The sequence below is a fragment of the Cynara cardunculus genome, assembly GCF_001531365.2.
Source record: "Cynara cardunculus var. scolymus isolate 2C chromosome LG 13, CcrdV1, whole genome shotgun sequence".
NCBI classification, from domain to species: Eukaryota; Viridiplantae; Streptophyta; class Magnoliopsida; order Asterales; family Asteraceae; genus Cynara; species Cynara cardunculus.
The window spans coordinates 8,773,961-8,793,642 of NC_037540.1; the positions used below are offsets into that span (position 1 = coordinate 8,773,961).

General features: G+C 33.1%; 1 protein-coding gene across 4 annotated transcripts; it reads left to right on the forward strand.

Moving 5' to 3' along the window:
- The first annotated feature begins 5,454 nt into the window (after positions 1-5,454).
- On the forward strand, positions 5,455-15,025 carry LOC112524635 (reticulocyte binding protein 2 homolog b). Of its 4 annotated transcripts, XM_025134558.1 has the most exons (9): positions 5,455-5,725; positions 5,857-8,914; positions 9,003-9,161; positions 9,263-9,442; positions 9,801-9,995; positions 11,713-11,811; positions 12,084-12,273; positions 12,355-12,701; positions 14,364-15,025. In XM_025134558.1, exons 2-9 carry the CDS (start codon positions 5,876-5,878, stop codon positions 14,715-14,717), a joined length of 4,563 nt encoding a protein of 1,520 aa, XP_024990326.1. In that variant the 5' UTR covers positions 5,455-5,725; positions 5,857-5,875; the 3' UTR covers positions 14,718-15,025. The 4 variants fall into 4 exon arrangements, with proteins under 4 accessions (XP_024990326.1, XP_024990325.1, XP_024990324.1 ...); XM_025134557.1 differs by having other exon boundaries at positions 5,840-8,914; positions 12,084-12,701; XM_025134556.1 differs by having other exon boundaries at positions 12,084-12,701.
- Positions 15,026-19,682: the final 4,657 nt, after the last annotated feature.

A 19,682-nucleotide genomic window follows, 5' to 3' on the forward strand; every position in this document is an offset into this window, starting at 1 on the left:
TTTCTCTCTAGAGATTTCCAAAATATCATTGTCTCCGTAAGTGACACCTTCTTGACTTGCGGATGAGCTAAAATACAAAAATTTCACGTTTCACCCTGATTCACAAGTGATACATCCTTATTAGGACCTCTTCCCCATTATTTAGAAAAGTGAACCACCGGTTCAGGTACCGATCAGTTCATCGATGGTCGGCACGTATGACGGTCCTAATGCGAGAACCATGTGAATCACTACACTCTTTGATTCACATGGTTCTCGCCCACTTTTTTCTGATCCAATCCCTCCACCACCGCGAACCCAGTTAGATTCAAGGAAAGATGGATCGCTCCCGAAAAGAAATTTATTCATTCTCAAAGTGGGTGAAAAGTGTAATTTTAGTTTTGTCTTTTAACTCATCTGCAAGTCACGAAAGGTATCGCTTATAAAGCTAGCGGTATTTTTAAAATTCCGAAAAAATAGCTAAGAGTTGAACTTAATCCCTGAAAATGGTTATACGTTGCGTTCCGGTGAAAAGAAAAATTATGATGAGAAACGTAAGAAGAGATCTCAACTCTTAAATCATATCTAATTAAATGTTAACACTAATGAGATTTTTTTTTTTTTGAAAGGAAACCAGACAAATTTATAAACACTAATGAGATTTTATCGAGATACACCAGATCAATTTCCTTCTAGAACATAATTCATAGATAAACATGAAATTAAAATTCATCAAAGATTCAAATATCTTCTTACGTTTTTTTTACCATAATTTGTTTTCTCAACAATATAATTCGCCGTACGGTTATCTATACTATATTATAAAACATTTGACAAAAATTCTTAAAAACAATATTTTATGCATGAAGTACTGTATATTTATGCATATTACTTAAAATTCAATATTTCAAGTAAATTGTGCATAAGTACAATTTATTAAAGTTTTATTTTTTTTAATTTCTATAACTAACTACAGATAAACATAATCAAATACATGATAAACATCTCATTTTAAATATAAAAAACTAAAATATAATTAGGATAATCATTGAATTTTAACAGAATACTTAATTATTATCCTTATAAAAATTATATTATTAAATAAAAGTAAATTACTTTATTATTAAATCTAAATTAAATTATAATAAAAATTGAGTTAAAGAAAAATTAAACAAAAAATATGAATTTTTAAATAGTTAATTTAATATTAATATCGATACATTTTTATTCAAATGTATATTTTATTTAAAATAAAAATATTATTGTTTTTTAAAAATCACATAAAATTATATTATATCATTAAAATAAATAAATAAAATAAAATATTAAAATCAAAATACAACTCATTGCATTACTCAGGTATTCTTGTTTAATTTAAGAAACGGGGAGGGGGTTGGTTTGTTTGTTGAAAGGGATAGGAACGAAGAGGAGAAAACTCGTGCATTTTGGAAAGATAAAGACGCGGAAAGGAAGGTTTTGTGGTGGTGGGACCCACATTTTTGTTTCGTATGATGTGACGTCATCACATGGTAGTAGACAGCTAGTGCCTCAGGTTTTGTTTGGGTGCATTGCACTCCACACACATTGTTTTGACTTTGACTTTTCTTGCTTGCTGTTTGGTCTTCTAAATATATTTAATTTTAGTTTCTTTAAAATAAAAATATAAATTTTATAAAAAAATTACTTTTAATTGTTAACCGATTTTAATTAATTAATAAAATATTATCTACATTTTCTAAACATTTAAATTCAAACAATTTTAAACAAAAGGATGGTGTCTGTTTGATTTGAGTTTGAATTCAAATGTCAAAAGTATCAGAAGGTATCAGATTTAAATCCAAGGAGGAATAAAAATCCACTTTTGGCTACAGAGGTTTAAATACGATGACTCCGGGTTATCTGCAAAACAGATGGTCGTCCTGTGACTTGTCAGCTTGTATAGTGAATTTGATTTACAGGTTAATAAAAATAAATATTTCCTTCTCATAAGTAATCCTTTTTTGAGAAATCGTCAAATTTAAAGAATTTCATCATCTATTTCATACTTTCTTTATTTGGAGAAGATTTTGAAAAATCTGTTAGGAAAAAAATCCTTAAAATCTTCATTCCAAAGAATCTGTTGGAAATCCTCTAAAGACAGTAATATAAGTGGTGTTTTCTGTTCATTTAATGGCTGGAACTAGCAAAGGGTACAAGATCGAAACAAATACTTATCTTGTATTTAGATAAAGTTATCACGTCTTTTTATTAACTGAGCTACACATTAAAAAAAAATTATTTAATGCTTATTTTCGCCAAACAGTTATAATCATTATACATATCTAATCAATAATTAAATATCTTACCTGATAAATGAATATTAAATATAAAATATTTTATTTATAAATGAGTATCTTTATAATTAATTGTTTGTATTTGTTTTACGTCAATAAAAACATTAAGAATCTTAGGGTATTTATATATTATGTCGACCCTTCTTTTACGATTTCAAAATGTATTTTTAATTATATGATATTATGTTGCTTGTATTATGCTCTTCCTTATATAATTTCATTGCTTGCAGTTGTTTTAAATAATTAATAAAATCATAATATTTTTTTACGTATTTATATTATATTATAAAATATTTGACAAAAAAATTTGAAAACCATTTTTTATGCATGAAATACTATGTATTAATGCATATTACTTGAAATTTAAGATTACAAGTAAATTATGGATAAATACAACTTATTAAAGCAAAAAAATTTTAATTCGTATAACTAACTTTGGATAAATATAATTAAATACAGGATAAACATCTCATTTTAAATATTAAAAATCTAAAAATATAGTTAAGATAATTATTGAGTTCTAACAAATAACTTAGTTATTATCCTTATAAAAATTATATTATTAAACTAAAAATAAATTAATTCGTCATTAAATCTAAATTAAAATATAGTAAATAAATTGAATTAAATAAATTACAAAAGAAAATGAGAAATTTTATATATTTTTTAATTCTTATAATATCTTAAACTTTACATTTTATTAAAAAACATTATTATTTGCTCAAAACCACATAAATTCGTATTATAAAATCGACATAAACAAAAAAAATAAAAAAAATTGAAATCAAGATATATCTCGCTGAATTGCGCGAATACTTTTATAGTTTTATTAAAATATAAACGTTAATTTTTACGATATTTTATTTTAAGAAACATACTCTTAAAAATTAACGTTTTGATATCTATACTATTCAAAATCACACATTTAGTATTCAGGTGAACATTCAACCACTAATAGGTAATTAGATACTGAGTTACGTGTTTTTAAAATATAGACTTTAAAACGTAAATTTTAAAACTATACTCGATATAATATGTATTTTTAAATAAACAGTAAATTATTATTATTATAGATTGTAATTAATTTATTAAATAAATTATTTTATAATGACTGCTATTTTAAATTTTAAACTGTTTATAATGACAAATTAGTTTATAATTTTTTAATCTAATTATGTTTTAAAACATTTATTATCGTTAGTTTGAATACTTTTTCTTTTTTGTCATATATAATCATCATATGTGATACTGTATTTAACAAAATTTATTTATAACTGTATTTTGTATTTATAATTTAATCTGTTAGAAGATAAGTATCATATTTTTCCGCTTCTATAAATATACATTGTAAAAATTCATACATTTTAAATAACACATTTAAGTAAACAATAAATGTTCAATGTATCATTTAATAACAACAAAAACCTTGTAGATTATGATCAAAATTACCGGTTCCAAATAATAATTACTTAAAAATATAAAAAGAAAATTAAGATCTATTTCGGCTCATGGTCAAGAATTAAAATGAAAATAAAAATAAAAATAACAAGAAATAAATAAATTTTTATTTCCCTTATTTTAACCAAAAATGGAATTTTGGACTTTTGGATGAATAAACTCATTATATTATAGAAAACCAAACAGTTTCTTTTATTTTTATTCTCATTGATTACTGTTTAATACATCTAACCAAATAACCCAAATTATACTTTTCCAAATTTCTTGTATATATCTTCTTGATATATTATATTATCCATAGGCTTTTAATTTATCCATTAAATATATTTATATTTACTTTTTAATTCCATTGAACTTTATATTACATTATCTCCTTATTTTATAAAATAAAATAATCATATATTACCTTTTTAATTTTAAATCTAAGTAAAAGTTCTATATTGTACACATTCTGTTTGATTTATTTTCCTAAAGTCTTCTTATTTTACAAATCAATTAATTCCTACAAATTATAGATCAGTTTTATATGTTGTTTCATATAAAAATGTATACAATATTGTCCCATATGTGAAATGTTCAGGACTGTTTTTCCAACATACAAAATAGTTCTGGACAATTTATTGAGTTTGTAAATATGAAAACAACACTGTATAATCGCTACATAAATATGAAACAATACATGAAAACTTGTTTGTAAGTTTGTACGATTTATAAAGCTTGTAGATTATTATACGTTTATTTTCCTGTTACTTAATTTTATTCTTATTATTAAACTTGGAAACTTTTAATTCTGTTAAGTAATTGCATATTATTTTTAAATCTTTATCTTGAAAATCATCTGAAATGACATTTGCCGAATATTTATTAGTCTACAAAAATCAACTTCTCTTGCTTATTTTTTTTTATCAGTGTTCGGTAAAAGAATTTTCTTTTTTATCGTAAAGTTTAAAGGGTATAAGATTACGTTATTTCTATTTCAAGTACATGTAATTATCACTTTCTTTGTGAAAATGGTATCCTATAAAAGCTATTGAATTTATCCTTTTAAAGATTTGGATATACTTTGTAAAGAATATTTGTTTCATTCAAGATTTGTGATTCTACAAAAACTTTCTTTCCATACCTCCATAATTACATATTATACCCCTACGCTTACAAACCACTCGAATCGTTTCCTTCTTTTAGCGTCGTTGTTTCATTTTTCATCCTTAAAAGTAACGGTGGAAATGGATTTTTATGATGATCTCGTGCATATTTCTGATCATGCCCCCAACTCGCCTCGTGAATCATGGTTACAAGTATTATTATGAATCAATGATGTGTTTCAGTTGTACATGTAAATATCTTGTTGTATGTTGTTTTTGTGTGTGTCAAGAATGTTTTATGAGCGTCGTTTTCTTCATTAAAAAACTGTTACGACGTTATTATTTTTGAAGGAACAAACAAGTGAAAAAAAGATGATGGTAGGTTCTAAATGTAAAAGAAAGAGCAAGAGATAGTAGAGGGACTAAAAGTGAGAAAATGATTTAAAAAGGGTGGTTTATGAAAAATGAAGAAAAAAAAGGAGATAAAAAGGGATACCTAGGAAAAAAACAGTTGGATTTAATCATAAATACGAGTTTCGAATTGTTGAGGGGGACGTGAACAAACAGGGCCAAAAGGTTTCTCTTTTTCCCCGCCAGCTGTTCCGTTTCAGCAACTGTGTGTGTGTGTGAGAAATTTTAGAGAGAGAATCTAGAGAGAGAGGGATCTCCCGCCCCCATCTCCTTCTCCCCCCTTGACCTCTATTCTCTTTCGAATAATTCTGCATTCTCATAAACCCTAATTTAGTCATCAATCTCAACATCTGTGTTGCCTCAGTGCCGTCCAAGTACTCGATCTGGTAGATTCCGATTCGGTTTATGTTCGATCTGATTTTCCGCATCTGGATCACACCGAATCCGAATATATTGCTGGTAAGTACAATTCGGATCCTTCCGCTTATGCATTGTTTTTTCTAGTTTTGCAATTTGATGCGTTCGAATCGTAGTTGTGATCAAAATTGCGATGTTCATGATTATTGATGTTAGGTAATTTAAATTTGTAGAACTTGCGATCGATTGGCAATGACGGCTGATACTGAGGTAGTTTGTAACGATGTCGTTCGTAAGGTTGAAATTGAGGAGAAGTGTGTTGCTGGTTTGGATATGAGTGATCTGGACGAAGTCGGTGCTGCTGCTACTGTTGATGGTAATGTCGGTGGCAATGGTAATGTCGGTGGGGATAACAAGGAGGATACTGATGATTCTTCCTATGTGTTTGTCGGCGGTGGTATCGAGGTGACTGGTGGTGATCCTGGTGACACTGGTGGTGTTAATGTCAGTACTATTGCTCCTAAATCTGAGTCGGCTGATGAAGTTGACCAATTTAAGAAGGAAGAATTAGGTATAGAAAACAAGGGGATACCTGTTGATTCGTTGGTGTTGGAAACTAATGGCATCACTCATGCGTCTGCCACAGCAAGTGATGCTGAGGTTAAAGCTGTTTATGAAGTGACTCTCGATAATGGATCCACTTTTGATCTTCCTGTGGTGCCTGAGACTAATGACATTGCTCAGGATGCAAATGGTCATCTTGGCATGATCACAGGGGAAGAAGGGGTGGTTGTTAAGAACACCGATGAAGTGGAGAGTGCCAACGGGATCATGAATGTGGAAGCCAAAACAGATATTGTGGCTGGAGTTACTTTTGACCCAGAGCCCACTCTGAATCCAATAGAGAGGTCTCAAGTGACAGTTTTTGAGTCAGAGCCTACTATTAAGACGTTTGAGGGATCAGAATCTCATGCCACAATTAATCAATCTGTGTCTACGCCTGATCTAATCAACACCACAGGTGAGTCACTCCCTACCCTTAATTCAGTTAGGCATACAGACTGTGAAGTGATGGTTAATGATGGACTGGAGTCTGTTAGCACTCTGATTGAAAAGGCCGAATGTCAAGCAACAGTTGATGGATCTGGTAAGCCACCTGAAGATTTGGAATGTCAAGTAACAGCTGATGGATCAGAATCTTCTGGAGGTCCAATCAAGGAACGAGAATGTCAAGTGAAAGTTGATGCATCTGCCATGCCATCTGATGAATTGAAATGTCAAGTAACAGCTGACATGTCAGAATCTTCTGGAATTCCCATCAAGGAACTAGAATGTCAGGTAACAGTTGATGGGTCTGGTAAGCCATCTGAAGATTTAGCATGTCAATTAAAAGCTGATGGGTCACAATCTTCTGGAAGTCCAATGAAGGAACGAGAAGTGTCAGCAGTTGGGTCAGAATCCATTGGCAGTTCGGTTGATAACCAAGAATGTCCAGTGTCAGTTGATGGGTCAGAATCTAGTGGTAATCGTACCGAGGAAGTAGATTCTTCTACAATAGTTATCGTCTCGGATAGAAAGTCAGAAGACTCATTAATTGTGACCCCCAAGGTCGATGTAGAAGCTGAACCAAATCAGGTCTGTGGTGGGATGAAAGTGGAGCACCAGAGTGAGTCGCTATCAGCTACTGACCATTTTGAGAACAAGGAAACTCCAAAGACGTTGACTGGGTTGGGCACAGAATCAGAGGAGAATTCAGAATCAGGACTTGTTTTATCCGAGAATCCTGATGCTCTGGCCAATGGGCAAGTTGAAAAGTCTGATGGAATTTTGGAGATGGGAGAGACTCACCTGTCTCAAACAGAGGCTGATGGTGTGCCCTTAGTGTCTAATGCCGAGGAGAAATCAGAAGAGAAGCTTGAGAAGCAAGGGGAGGGAAGTTCCGAAACCCTAATCAAAATTACAGAACCTGTTGAATTGGATGCGAACTTTGAAGAGACGAAGGAGCAGCTTAAAACAGAAGATGAGATTCAGGAATCTCAAATAGTTGTTACAGACAATGTTCAAAATGATTTGGACCTGGAGGATAACACAGCAGAATCTACCACCAAGGCTGAAGCACCGTTAGAGACAGAAACTAACATTGAGTCCATCACTCATGAGATTATAGCTTCAGAATATGAAGTTAGCAGTCGCATTGATGATACTCAAGAAGTCATTCGACTGGAGATAAGTGCTGAAAATGTTGAGAAGCAAGGGGAAGGAAGTTCAGAAACAATGATCGCAATTACAGGCTCTGTTGAATCGGATGCGAAATGTGAAGAGACAAAGGAGCAGGTCAAAATAGAAGATGAGATTCCGGAATCTCATATAGTTGTTACAGACAATGTTCGAAATGATTTGGACCTGGAGGATAACACAGCAGAATCTACCACTGAGGCTGAAGCACCGTTGGAGACAGAAACTAATATTAAGCCCATCCCTCATGAGATTACAGCTTCACAATATGAAGTCAGCAGTTGCATTGATGAAACTCAAGAACACATCCAATCTGAGGGAAGTGCTGAAAATGTAGAAACCTTGCCTTCTACAGATTCTATGAAATCAGAATGCGAGAACAGTGAGTTGCTAGTTGAGAAGGAAAATGATTCACTTTCCAATCCTGATGACTCTATGGTAGTAGAAAGGAAGGTTGAAGTTGAAGCTCATCTGGTTACAGAGAACAGATCTGCTGAAAGTAAGAATTGTGGAACTGGGATTGAAAATGCTGATGATGATGAAGAAAAAGAAACTGAAGTTAAGGATGAGCCTGTTGGAGATAATTCTACACTAAGTCTCCCTGACACAAATGTGAACCCTGTCGCTGTGATTGAGTTTGGCTCAATTGGGCGTCATGAGACAGTTCATGATATGCATGACGAAGATGTGATTGATGGGCCTGATGTGGTAAATGGGGAGATGAAACCTGCTTGTGTCGCCAACAGTGACAATCCAGAACGAAATGTTGATGGTTCACAGGGAGACAGAAACAGTGACAAAATGTTATGTCCAGAAGTCGAAGACATGGATGGCGTTCAAAGTGATGAGGTTCCTACCTCTTCTGCAGAGGGTTCTATAAGCGATGCTCTTGATGTACAGAACGAAGAAGCTGAGGTTCTAGCGTATAACTTCTTGATTAGGATTCCTAGATTTGAGGATGAAACGTTTAGGGATCAGATTAGAAGTGCTCAGGTGCAAGTTGATGAGAAGACACGCCTCCGAGATGCAATCCGAGTTGAGATCCAAGGCAAGAGGGTGAGAAATCCTGAAATAATTAATTTCATATTTTGCAATAAGTTCAGAAGTTTGATTCATGCTATTTACTTGATGCTTCCTTCTGCAGGCAAGGTTGAAAGACCATAATGAGGAATTCAATACAGTGAAATTGGAGGAGACAGCTGCAAGGCGGTTGGTTAGATTGAAGCGGCAGGAAATAGACTCTGTTCAGTCTGTCATCAACAGGGTAAAAAATGCAATGTCTGTCAAAGACATCGATGGCAGGGTATGATTCACTCCTTTCTCTTTCAAACACGACTCTATTATTTTGATCATACATTGCTACATATTCTAGAATACAGTTTTGACTGTATGTTCTTGAAGCAGATATACAATATGGAACATATGATACAGCATGAAACATTGTGTTTAAAAGATGAAAAGCAGTTCATTCGTGAGATTAAGCAGCTTAAGACTCTTCGAGATCAACTAGCCTCGAATATGGGAAGCCAGGATGAGGTTCAACAGGCTTTAGACCAGAAAGATCAAAACGAGGAGCGTATGAAGGTAGGGTATCTTCTTCTGCTATTTCTTTAATCAACATCTATCATTTGCAGTAAATTGACTACAATAGATTTGCTGATATGAAGATGTGATGTAATCATGTAAGTGTAAGTGTTGAACATCCAAAAGTTCTTCTAACTTGTAAATTTGTGAGGAGGAGGGAGTAGGATGGGTAAGCATATGATCATGTTGTAGTTTCCAGACCTACAACATAATAGATTATTGATGCCTCTTATAATCCGACAATTCACCGTTGGCATTCTCATTATTTTACGGCTTAAGTTAATGATTGATTGAGAAAATGCTTTACGACCATGGAAGTCACTAACTGTTGTATTTTCTTAATCACTATTATATACAGACATTAAGGAAGGAACTGGACTCCTTAAAAGATAAGGTTTCAAAAGCTGAAGCTGTTGTCATAGCAGTGGGGAAAAAATACGACGAGGAAAGTAGAAAGGAAAGAGAATTGCAAGCTCAGTTCAGAGCTGCGGATGATGTTCGTCAAAAAGCATATGCTCATTTAAATAGTTTGAAGAAACAAACATATGACAAGGTTTGTTGTGAATACATCTTACAGATCTGTAGCAAACACGTATATGTTACTAAGGCACTTAATTGCATAATCGATGGGTGTTATTGGCAATTATTTGAACTGTGCATCTGTACGTAATTTCTGCATTTAGAATAATCACAATATCTGTGCATAAACTTTGTAATGCTGTGAAACATACTTTGGATTGAACCTTACAGAACAGCTCTTGGATACCAAGTTCAGGGCTGTTTGGCATTAACATGCTTTGCTTGACGTCTCATGCTATGTGGTTGTATTAATATTGCTACTGTAAATTGACATTCTAGTATGGTAAATAAGCAACCATAATTAAATGGGGGTAGGTTCTGATTAGTAAACCATGTTATTATATATGCTAACATTTTTTTTAGTTCTTCGATCCGAAATTTATCCTGAGACGAAGCATGTTTGCATAACCTTTCTTGGTCAGTGTCAAATTTTTTTAAAAATGGAAGGGTGCACCAAAATTAAATACCGTATTATGAAATCAGAGTACAGACATCTATGTTCTACCCATTCATCTCTCTCAATGACGAGCATCCAGCATCTCCTCTTTTTTTGTTGGATATAGACTTCCTCATTACCCAAAGTTGAACACAACGACGAAATTTTACTTCAAATGTTGCAACTAGTCCATCTATAGACTAACTCGTTGGTTATTCTTTGTTTGCCATCCAATCATGTTGAGAGTTTGATTTGAATTATTAAAGTGAAATGCCTATAATGACAGTAGGATCTGAGTCAAACTCATTAAGAGCCCTTAGAAATTATTAATTTTGAAGCATGTATTGTGTTGAGGACTATATTCACCTTCTATTCCCCTACTATTTCATGTTTGTGAACCGTATGGTCATTTGGACATCCTAGTAGAGTTGTTGATGATCTCATATATATTGTGCGCTTGGCATAGTTTTGGTTATATCTGATCTTTTTTTTTCGCTATGTATGTTTCTAAGCTATGCACAATCTGGTTTCTCAATTACCAATCACCCATGGAAGGAAAAAGTTCATGTATCTAAATGCTGTTACATTTGCATTGACTTGTATTGAGGACTGTATTCATCTTTTTTTGCTCACAATATTTCATATCTGTGTGAACCACAAAAACCCACGTTATTCATTTATAGGATGTGTTTCTCTTTGGTCAAGACTCGTTGAATTACTTGTTTGATATGATTAATATTGCCTTTTTCAAGTTTATCACTTTTGTATATAAACATATCTATAGTGATATTAATAGATTTTCCTTGAACTTACACCTAGTCATGAGCGTTGTATTGGAAACTTTAATTACATTTATACCTCAGACGAAGTTGCAAATCTTGTAGTTATGTAGCCAGGGGTCATAAAAAGAATCAAACTAGAGACGTCATGCCTGATACGGTGTTGAAATAGCCATGGGGCTATCCCTCATAGGTCAACTCCAAATCTGTGTAAATATGAATTAAATGAGAAAAAGGAAAATAATGTAGCCGACCTCCACCGCTTGTGACGAAGTTTGAATTGATTACAATTATACATTTATTGTCCCGTGATAGATTCTCACGGATAGTGATTATGAGCATGTATGATCGCACCTGATTTTGATACATTTTCAAATTCTTATTAACTTGCAATCATAAGTGAATTTATTATAACTACTTCTCACACAAATATGCATATTTATGAAAATAATAACTTTTTTGTTTTAACCATGCAGAACAAAAATTTCCGCCTGTACAAGGAAGATGTAATGGCAGCAAGGGATTTTGCATCACGTGGAGATAAAGATGCACTTCATCGTTTATGTGCAAATCAGGTTGTTTAAGTAATTAATTTCATTTATGGTATACTTTGTAATTTAATTTACTTAAGGGAACGACATAGCACATTGGTGTGTTACTTTCTTTTTACCTGAATGTCACTTCCAGACATAAAGCTCACGTCTGCTTAGTCATACCCCCTTCCTTCGAAAAAAAAGGGCTTAACCTCCTGGTGGGACATATGGTTTTTCACTTACAGGCATAAGGGTCGACAGGTCTTTCTTTGTTCTATGTTCATACTCTGGGATTTACACTCCATTTATTGTAGGTGGAGGCATTTATGGAACAATGGAATAACAATGCCGAGTTCAGGAATGAGTACATTAGCAGGTGCAATATGAATGCAAGCAGAAGACAGAGGACGTTGGATGGAGGCTCACTTGGTCCTGATGATATATCCCCCGTGCTGCCCAGTAATGTAAATGAAAAAGTTGATAGGAGTCTGGTTTCTGTACCAGGTGAAGTGAAATCCGTTACATTAGTTTCAGCTGTTGAACAAGGAAAGATGGTTTCATCTACTGAAGATAAGAATGCAGCAGATCATAAATCTACCGAGAATTTATCGGGCCAAAAGAATCAAACCTTGAAAACCAAGGGTGTTGTCAAACTTGCTTTGGGAAGTGATACGGTAACGGTTACTGGGAGGGATGAGAGTATAGACAATGGAAAGGAGGAGGAGAATACACTGACAAAAGAGGAGATGGAGATGGCCAGGAAGGCAGAGGAATTGAGGAAGGCAGAGATTGCAGCCAAATTAAAAGAGCAACGCCGGTTGGAGGAGAAGGCGAAGGCGACTGAAGCACTGGAGAGGAAGAAACGAAATGCTGAAAAGGCCCAAATCAGGGCTGAGCTGCGAGCCAAGAAGGAAGCCGAGCAAAAAGAGAAGGTAAGTTTTAACTGTCTTTGGGTTCTTTGTGGTAGCATTTGTCTTTCTACTCGATATGCAGTAAACTGCACTATAGTGATAGGTAATGTCATGAATTTTATGTTCAGCTTAATAATTACCATATCTACAGTCATCGGAGGTTAAGGTGCACCTAGTAGCGAAAGGCTCTGTTTGGGTATAGGCCTAAGGAGAACTGGTAGTAAATTTGAGCAAAAGGTTGATTAACAGCAACCCTGACCAGCCCGACACAGAACCCGCCCCCTAGAAACCACATGTGAGGGAGGCATTTCAGAGCTGATTTGGCGGTTGAGGCTAGTGGAGGGGTTCGAGGCTTCGAGCCTGCCTCCTGTAGGATTCGAAGTTTGAGTCTTTTGTCTATTTGAGCAAAGTTGCTCTTCCCTGTGCCAAATGAGCTACATGCCCGAGGGCAGAACTGGTAGTAAGTTCACTAAATTGATATACATACTGACTGAAACTTGTAACTATAAGGGGTCCTTTCGTTAAATCATAAATGACCCATTGACAAGTTTTTTTTTTGTAATCCACGACCTGATAGGTTTGAGAATGCCATTGTGTAATAGAAGAATGCCATTTCATGCACTAGAATGTTTAGAAACCTGTCAGAAGGTCATAGATTTGAAAAACATCTGTGAGGAGGTCATTTAGCTAAATAACCCTAATTGTTAGACCATATATATTTAGGATGTCCACCTAAAGGACTTTCGCAGTTATATTGGAAAATTTCTCACTTTTTGGCTTTTTTATATAGCTTAACATTGTGTATAAGGTGATAGGCTAAGTGGAGTAGGAAATTGTGCTTTACAACATGACACATTTAGATGTAACTTTTTAACAATTAGGTTAGCGTAGTTGTCTATTTTTTCATTTTTTAAAGAAGACTATATATTTGTGCATTGATAAGATCCTGACACTATCTTAATGTTAAAGTGGAAAAAAGAGTCTTTCTGGACTTCAGTTTTTTTTTATTAACCTAAATATCCAACCCGCTATGCGAGTCGACTAATTCCAGGGCGACCATCTGCTTTGCAGATAGCCCGGAGTCATCGCATTTGAACCTCCGTAGCCACTAGGGGATTTTTATTTCTTCTTAGATTTGAACCTGGGACCTCCTGATACTTTTGACCTTTGGAGCCAAGCTCAAACCAATCATGCACCACCCTTGTGGTTTCTGGACTTCAGTTTTGGCACTATCTTAATCGGTCCACGGCTTTTTTGACTGCATTGACCGGACTGTTGACCAGACCGGATCATCTTTAACCAGTCCGTGCCCATTTCTATTTAGTGCCTCAAATTCTACATTTGTTAGTGATTGGTAATTATCATTCTTGATAGGATTGTTAGTGAATAGCACCAAGGCAGGTGTTGGTTCTGTATATAGAAGTGTTGTACATAATATATGTTCCCTTCTCGCTTTTGAATCAGAGATAATTACTAGTAAAAAATGTGAGATTTTTATTATTAAACAAAGGGGAAGGGATGTCCACATCAAAAAATTCTAACAGTAGATGAAGGAAGTTTCATGCATATCATGAGATCAATTTTTTGAAGTGTTTAGACGAGTGGCTCATAAACTGCAACAGATGTCTTATAATCCGTCCGTATAAATATGTGATGATTTCCATAAAACTTGAGTTTGTGCAGGAGAGAGAGAAACGTTTAAGAAAGAAGGAAAAGAAGAAGGCAGGAGGAGATGGCAGCATCAACGGGGAAGAAGTTGCAAGCTCAGAAAGTTCAAACGAGGCACCAGCCAAGGGGACGGAAGCGGTTAAAGAGATGACAAAGAAAAAGTCATCAAAACCACCACCACATTTCTTCTCGAAACAGCTGAAGCCGAAACCCGTCCCTCCACCCCTTGCAAACAGAAACAGGAAACGATGGCAGCAGTGGGGGAAACTGGTTCTAGCGGCTGTCGCCATCCTTGCCTTGTTTTTGTTGGGTAACACCGGCTTCTTTCTTAATCTTAGGGTCCTTAATAAGGCCAATGGCGGCATCTAAATTCCTGCGTACCGTGTGCTCGTTTGTTTGCAGAAAAGAAGAATCGATATAGAGAATTTTTTTTTCTTTCTTGGATTGGGTTTGAGTTCTTTTTTTCTTCTTCTAAAAGATCTATAGATATGCATTAATGAGTTCTAATAAGTTTGGGCTTTTCAAAAAAGTTAGTTTTGAGTAAAGTTATATATAGACTTTTAGTTTTTGTAATATGTTGAAGTTGGAAGGAAGTTATAGGGGAACCTTTGAGTAAGTGGTGGTATTCCTTGAACGATATTAATAAGCCTGCAGCCTGGGTAAGTTAAGTTTATATCATTCCTTGTGCTGAACATTCATTTGCTTTTGTCTGCACATTCTGAATCTGCACCACCACTTAATAGCTGCTGCAGACATCATATTCATGTCTCACCCACACCAATATATCAGTTTCATGATTGCTATGGATATTACGAAAATATGAAATCATTATAATTTTTAATTAATTAAAAAAATAAATTTACTCTTAATAATATAAATGTAAACTTTTTTCAAGTTATAATTAAAGGTAGGATGAGAAAATGAATAAATATTTTTAAAAGTGGATACTTTTTTTAAGATAAACTAAGAGGTTGTTTGTTTATCTCTTAATAGTTTCATTAAGAGACAATCTCTAAATCGTTAAGAGGTGAATCTTGTTTGGCAGAAAAAAAAAAAAGTCTCTCTTAATGGTTTCAAAACCCTCTGAATGATTTCGTATCATGTATCTCCCTTAACCATCAAGAGTGCTAATTTCATTATATACAATTACCAAACAATTATATTTTATTTTGCACTATATCATGAGAGCCTATTAGTCATTCTGATCACTTAATTAATGTACATCAAACCATACAGCAATTGCTAAAATAGAGATAGACACTTATTTTGAGACAAACGAAAATATAGATAACACTTATTTTGAATGAAGAGAGTAATAATATAGACGTTTATTATAATAAATTTTTTTAGCAAAAGAACTTAAGAATGCTTGTTTTAGATAATCGAACAATTCAATTTTTTTTATTGATTACAAGCTAATAATGTAGTTTGGTTAAAATTAGTCTATCATACAATATAATTTATCAATAAAAAAATACTTCTGTTTAATTATAAAATTATTAAATATAAAGATATTACAGAAAATCCGTACAACAAAAAAAATGATAAACTTAAAATACGTTATTTGACATTAAAAATATATAATATAAATAATTTAATAAAACATAAATAATTGATTTGTATTTAAACCAGACGAAAAATAAAGTTGCACACCAAGAATGTCAATGGCCAGAACTATCGTTTGCTTCAGTGATAATGTTAGTCAACCTTGTATATCCTTTGACTCAATTATAGTCAACAATTTCATTTTGGATTCTTTTTATACTATATAATAAATATATGTATGTAGATACGTATATTAAGGTAAAAATACACACACTCATATATAAAAAAAAGTGATTTTCTTTTAACCATAAAAGTAGTGTCTGATTGGTTTGAGCTTGGACTCTAAAGGTCAAAAGTATCTGGAGATCACATGTTCAAATCCAATGAGTAATAAAAAAACCCCTTGTGGTGACGGATGTTCAAATGCAATGACTCCGGGCTACCTGCAATGCAGGTGGTCGTCTTGGGATTAGTCGGCTTACATAACGGGTCGGATCTCCAGGTTAATTAAAAAAAAGCGGAATGATTTGTTTGAGTTGTATGTTATTTTTATTTTGCAACATTGGTTTATACGACATAAGAAAGATAAGGACGTAATTATGGAACAACCTTGTTTCGACATTTATGTTTTTGTCATCATGGTTTGACAACCCTTATAAACCTACCAGCCTAATGCGTTTAACAAAATCTGTTGTCAAATACACATATTACAAGGTTTTAAATGACATGAGGCGTGACATTAAGTTTCAATCTCAAATTTTAGGAGCTATGATGAGGACTACAACTTTTTCAAGGCTTGACTTATAAGGGAAATATGTATATTATAAATAACACATACAGTGCATACGTATGTTTTTTTACAATTTTTCTGATATATAACCATATAGAAATAGATTATACAGTAAAACGTAAAATTAACATTAGACCATGACATGTCACGAGTTTAACATGATGTCAAACGTAAATTACTTTGCTCACAACAGCAATCATAACACTCTCTTTTATGTCTGTGTGTGAGTATATATATATATATATATATAGATATATATATATATATATATATATATAATCATGTTTTATTTTCAAAACATTGCATAATCTTATTCCAAAAATACCGAAATCTAAATTTTATCAATTATGGTTAATCAAAAAAGCATAACATACACATGTGTAAGGTTTATAATGTAGAATATGTAGAGAGTTAAAAAATTTGTAAGAAGACGAAAAGTTTCAATATCATATATGATTATATTTTTTAGATGTATTCAATTATATATGATTAATTAATCATTTATCTGTTATCAATGCTACATGTGTTTTAATCACGTATGGTTAAGCTTGTGTGTAATGACTATTATCATATATGATATTAAAATTTTTCATATTCTCCCAAAATGATTAACTTCTTATTTGAACCTCCCCCTCCCCCAACAATAGATGGATCTTGACCATTGATCACATTTAATTTCAAACTCATCAATAAATCACACTTGATACGGATATCAATCCAGTGCATTTGGTGCATCTCATCCTAATATGCATTCAATAATGAAGATCTTATTTTACGTTTCTCATGTCAACTCTTCTTAATTCTCATTATAACCAAATCTTATAAATATATATATATATAGACACACATATATATAGATTATGTATGTATATATGTGTGTGGGGGGAGGTTGGGGATGATAGTGTTAGTTACGTGTATGAATTAAGAAAGGTGGGTCACGTGGTGTTGCTCACTACTTACATCGAGGAGTGAACCCCCTTCATCCAGCCCCCAGCCTCGACCGCCGACATCCCCCAACGCCCCTCCTCCTAAATAAAGGTTTACGAGGTTTCTTTCTTATCAAATCAATTTGTTCTTCATTTTTTACTAAACTAAACTAAACTTCATTTACCATTTACCCTTCAAGAATCTGTCGTTATTCAACCAAATTTCATAATACGAAATCATCACAGTTTAACCTCTATAATCATAGTTTAACCTCTATAATCATAAAAACTTTGATATCATCTATAACACGATTTACTTCTAAACTCAATTTAAGTCTACAAGTCTTCAAGTGAAAAAACACACACATTGTCTTTGACCTTGTGGATCTCGACAACACCAAACACCATCCAGAAGTGTCTAGATGATAACGATCAAAAGGGACATATATATATATATATATATATATATATGTATAGTTATGGGTTGTTTTTATAAAACGATGATATTTGGTTAAAAGCTTATTGAAATTGATAAAAATGGAATCATAGTTTATAAATAAAAATAGGATTTAAAAATAAAAATAGAAATATAGAAAACCACATAATAAAGTTAAGGATAAAAAGAATGAAGAAAAACTATAGATAAGACAGAAAAGGAAAGGAGTTGTGGCTGCCGAGACACGTGGACCGTCATCATATTAACACAATTTGATCTTCATATATTTATTAATATTATCTTTAAATAACTGATTTTAATTATTTTTTATCAACAAAATAAATTGAATGGATATAGTATTGATTTTATTTGGCGATGAGAGAGCATTACACGATGACCAAACTGACTAGGTGCGGGGCGGCGGAATGTGATTCTAATCCGACGGTTCTCATCGTCTGGCTCCACTTCACCGAATCATCAAGTAAATTAGGTTACCAAAAAAGCATTTATGATCCCATGGATGTCCTTCACTACAAGATCCTTTTCCTCCGTTTCTGTCCGTTGATCATAAACCCCACGTCATCTTTCCATAATTGTCTTTTGGAATTTCCTTTTTAAGCCCTTGTACTATCGAGCTTATACATGATTCCCCCTTTCAAATGTCTCCTGCACTAACCCTCTTGCTTCTTCACTTCACAATTCCCCCATTGGGGACACGTGGATGTCTGCCTTTTAATTGGTTATTTTATAATAATTAAAATTCTAAAGAGTAATCAACTTAATAAATCTTTACTAAGATTAAGGGTAATATAGTAACTTTACACAATCCTATAAATTGTGTTGTTTATCGTTGTTTATCTCTATCTTGTTCAGTTTTCTGCATCTCGCTGAACTTACGTGTTATTTATTGTTTTTACAGTATGTTTTTCTTGACGTTTCAAAAGAAAATCAAACGTCAAGAAAAACAAACCATTTGTAACCTTTTGCTTCATTATGCAAATTCAGTAATGTTACTGGGGTCAAACCAGATGTTTTAAAACTAAGTACGTGTTATTATCATGACTCTTTTTTTTCAATACCGTAAAAAGGGATGAAAAAGAACAAAAAAGAACTTTACATTTTGTGTTTATTCTTTTGCATCGAGTAATTGAGACAAAATATGAGGCTTAATTTTGTCATACGGTACACAGATCCTTAAAGTTTGATATCAGTGAATTATATTTCAAGAACTACAAAAGGGTATCTCTTTGCCAATGGAGTAAGTAGTTCATCGCTTTATTGATTCTATAGAATATGAGCAAGATGCTAATTCTATACCAGCTTATTACCGATGTCTAATTCATGAAACCGATTTGTTGTGAAAGCAATAATTGATATATCTGAGTGATGTGTATATATAATTTCCATTGTGCTGCTTTTCTAAAAACACCATTTAAAACAAGACCAAAAGAATCTTATAAACTTTCAGTATTTTATACCATTAATCAGTAACCGACAAAAGATAAACCCATCTTAGCGTAGAAATTCTTACATCTAAAAGAATAACATATTTTCAACGTTCATAGCATAAGTCTTTCCATATTTAAAAACCATTTTGCAGGATAGTTTCTCACGTTTGTTTGTGGGTATCGAACCAT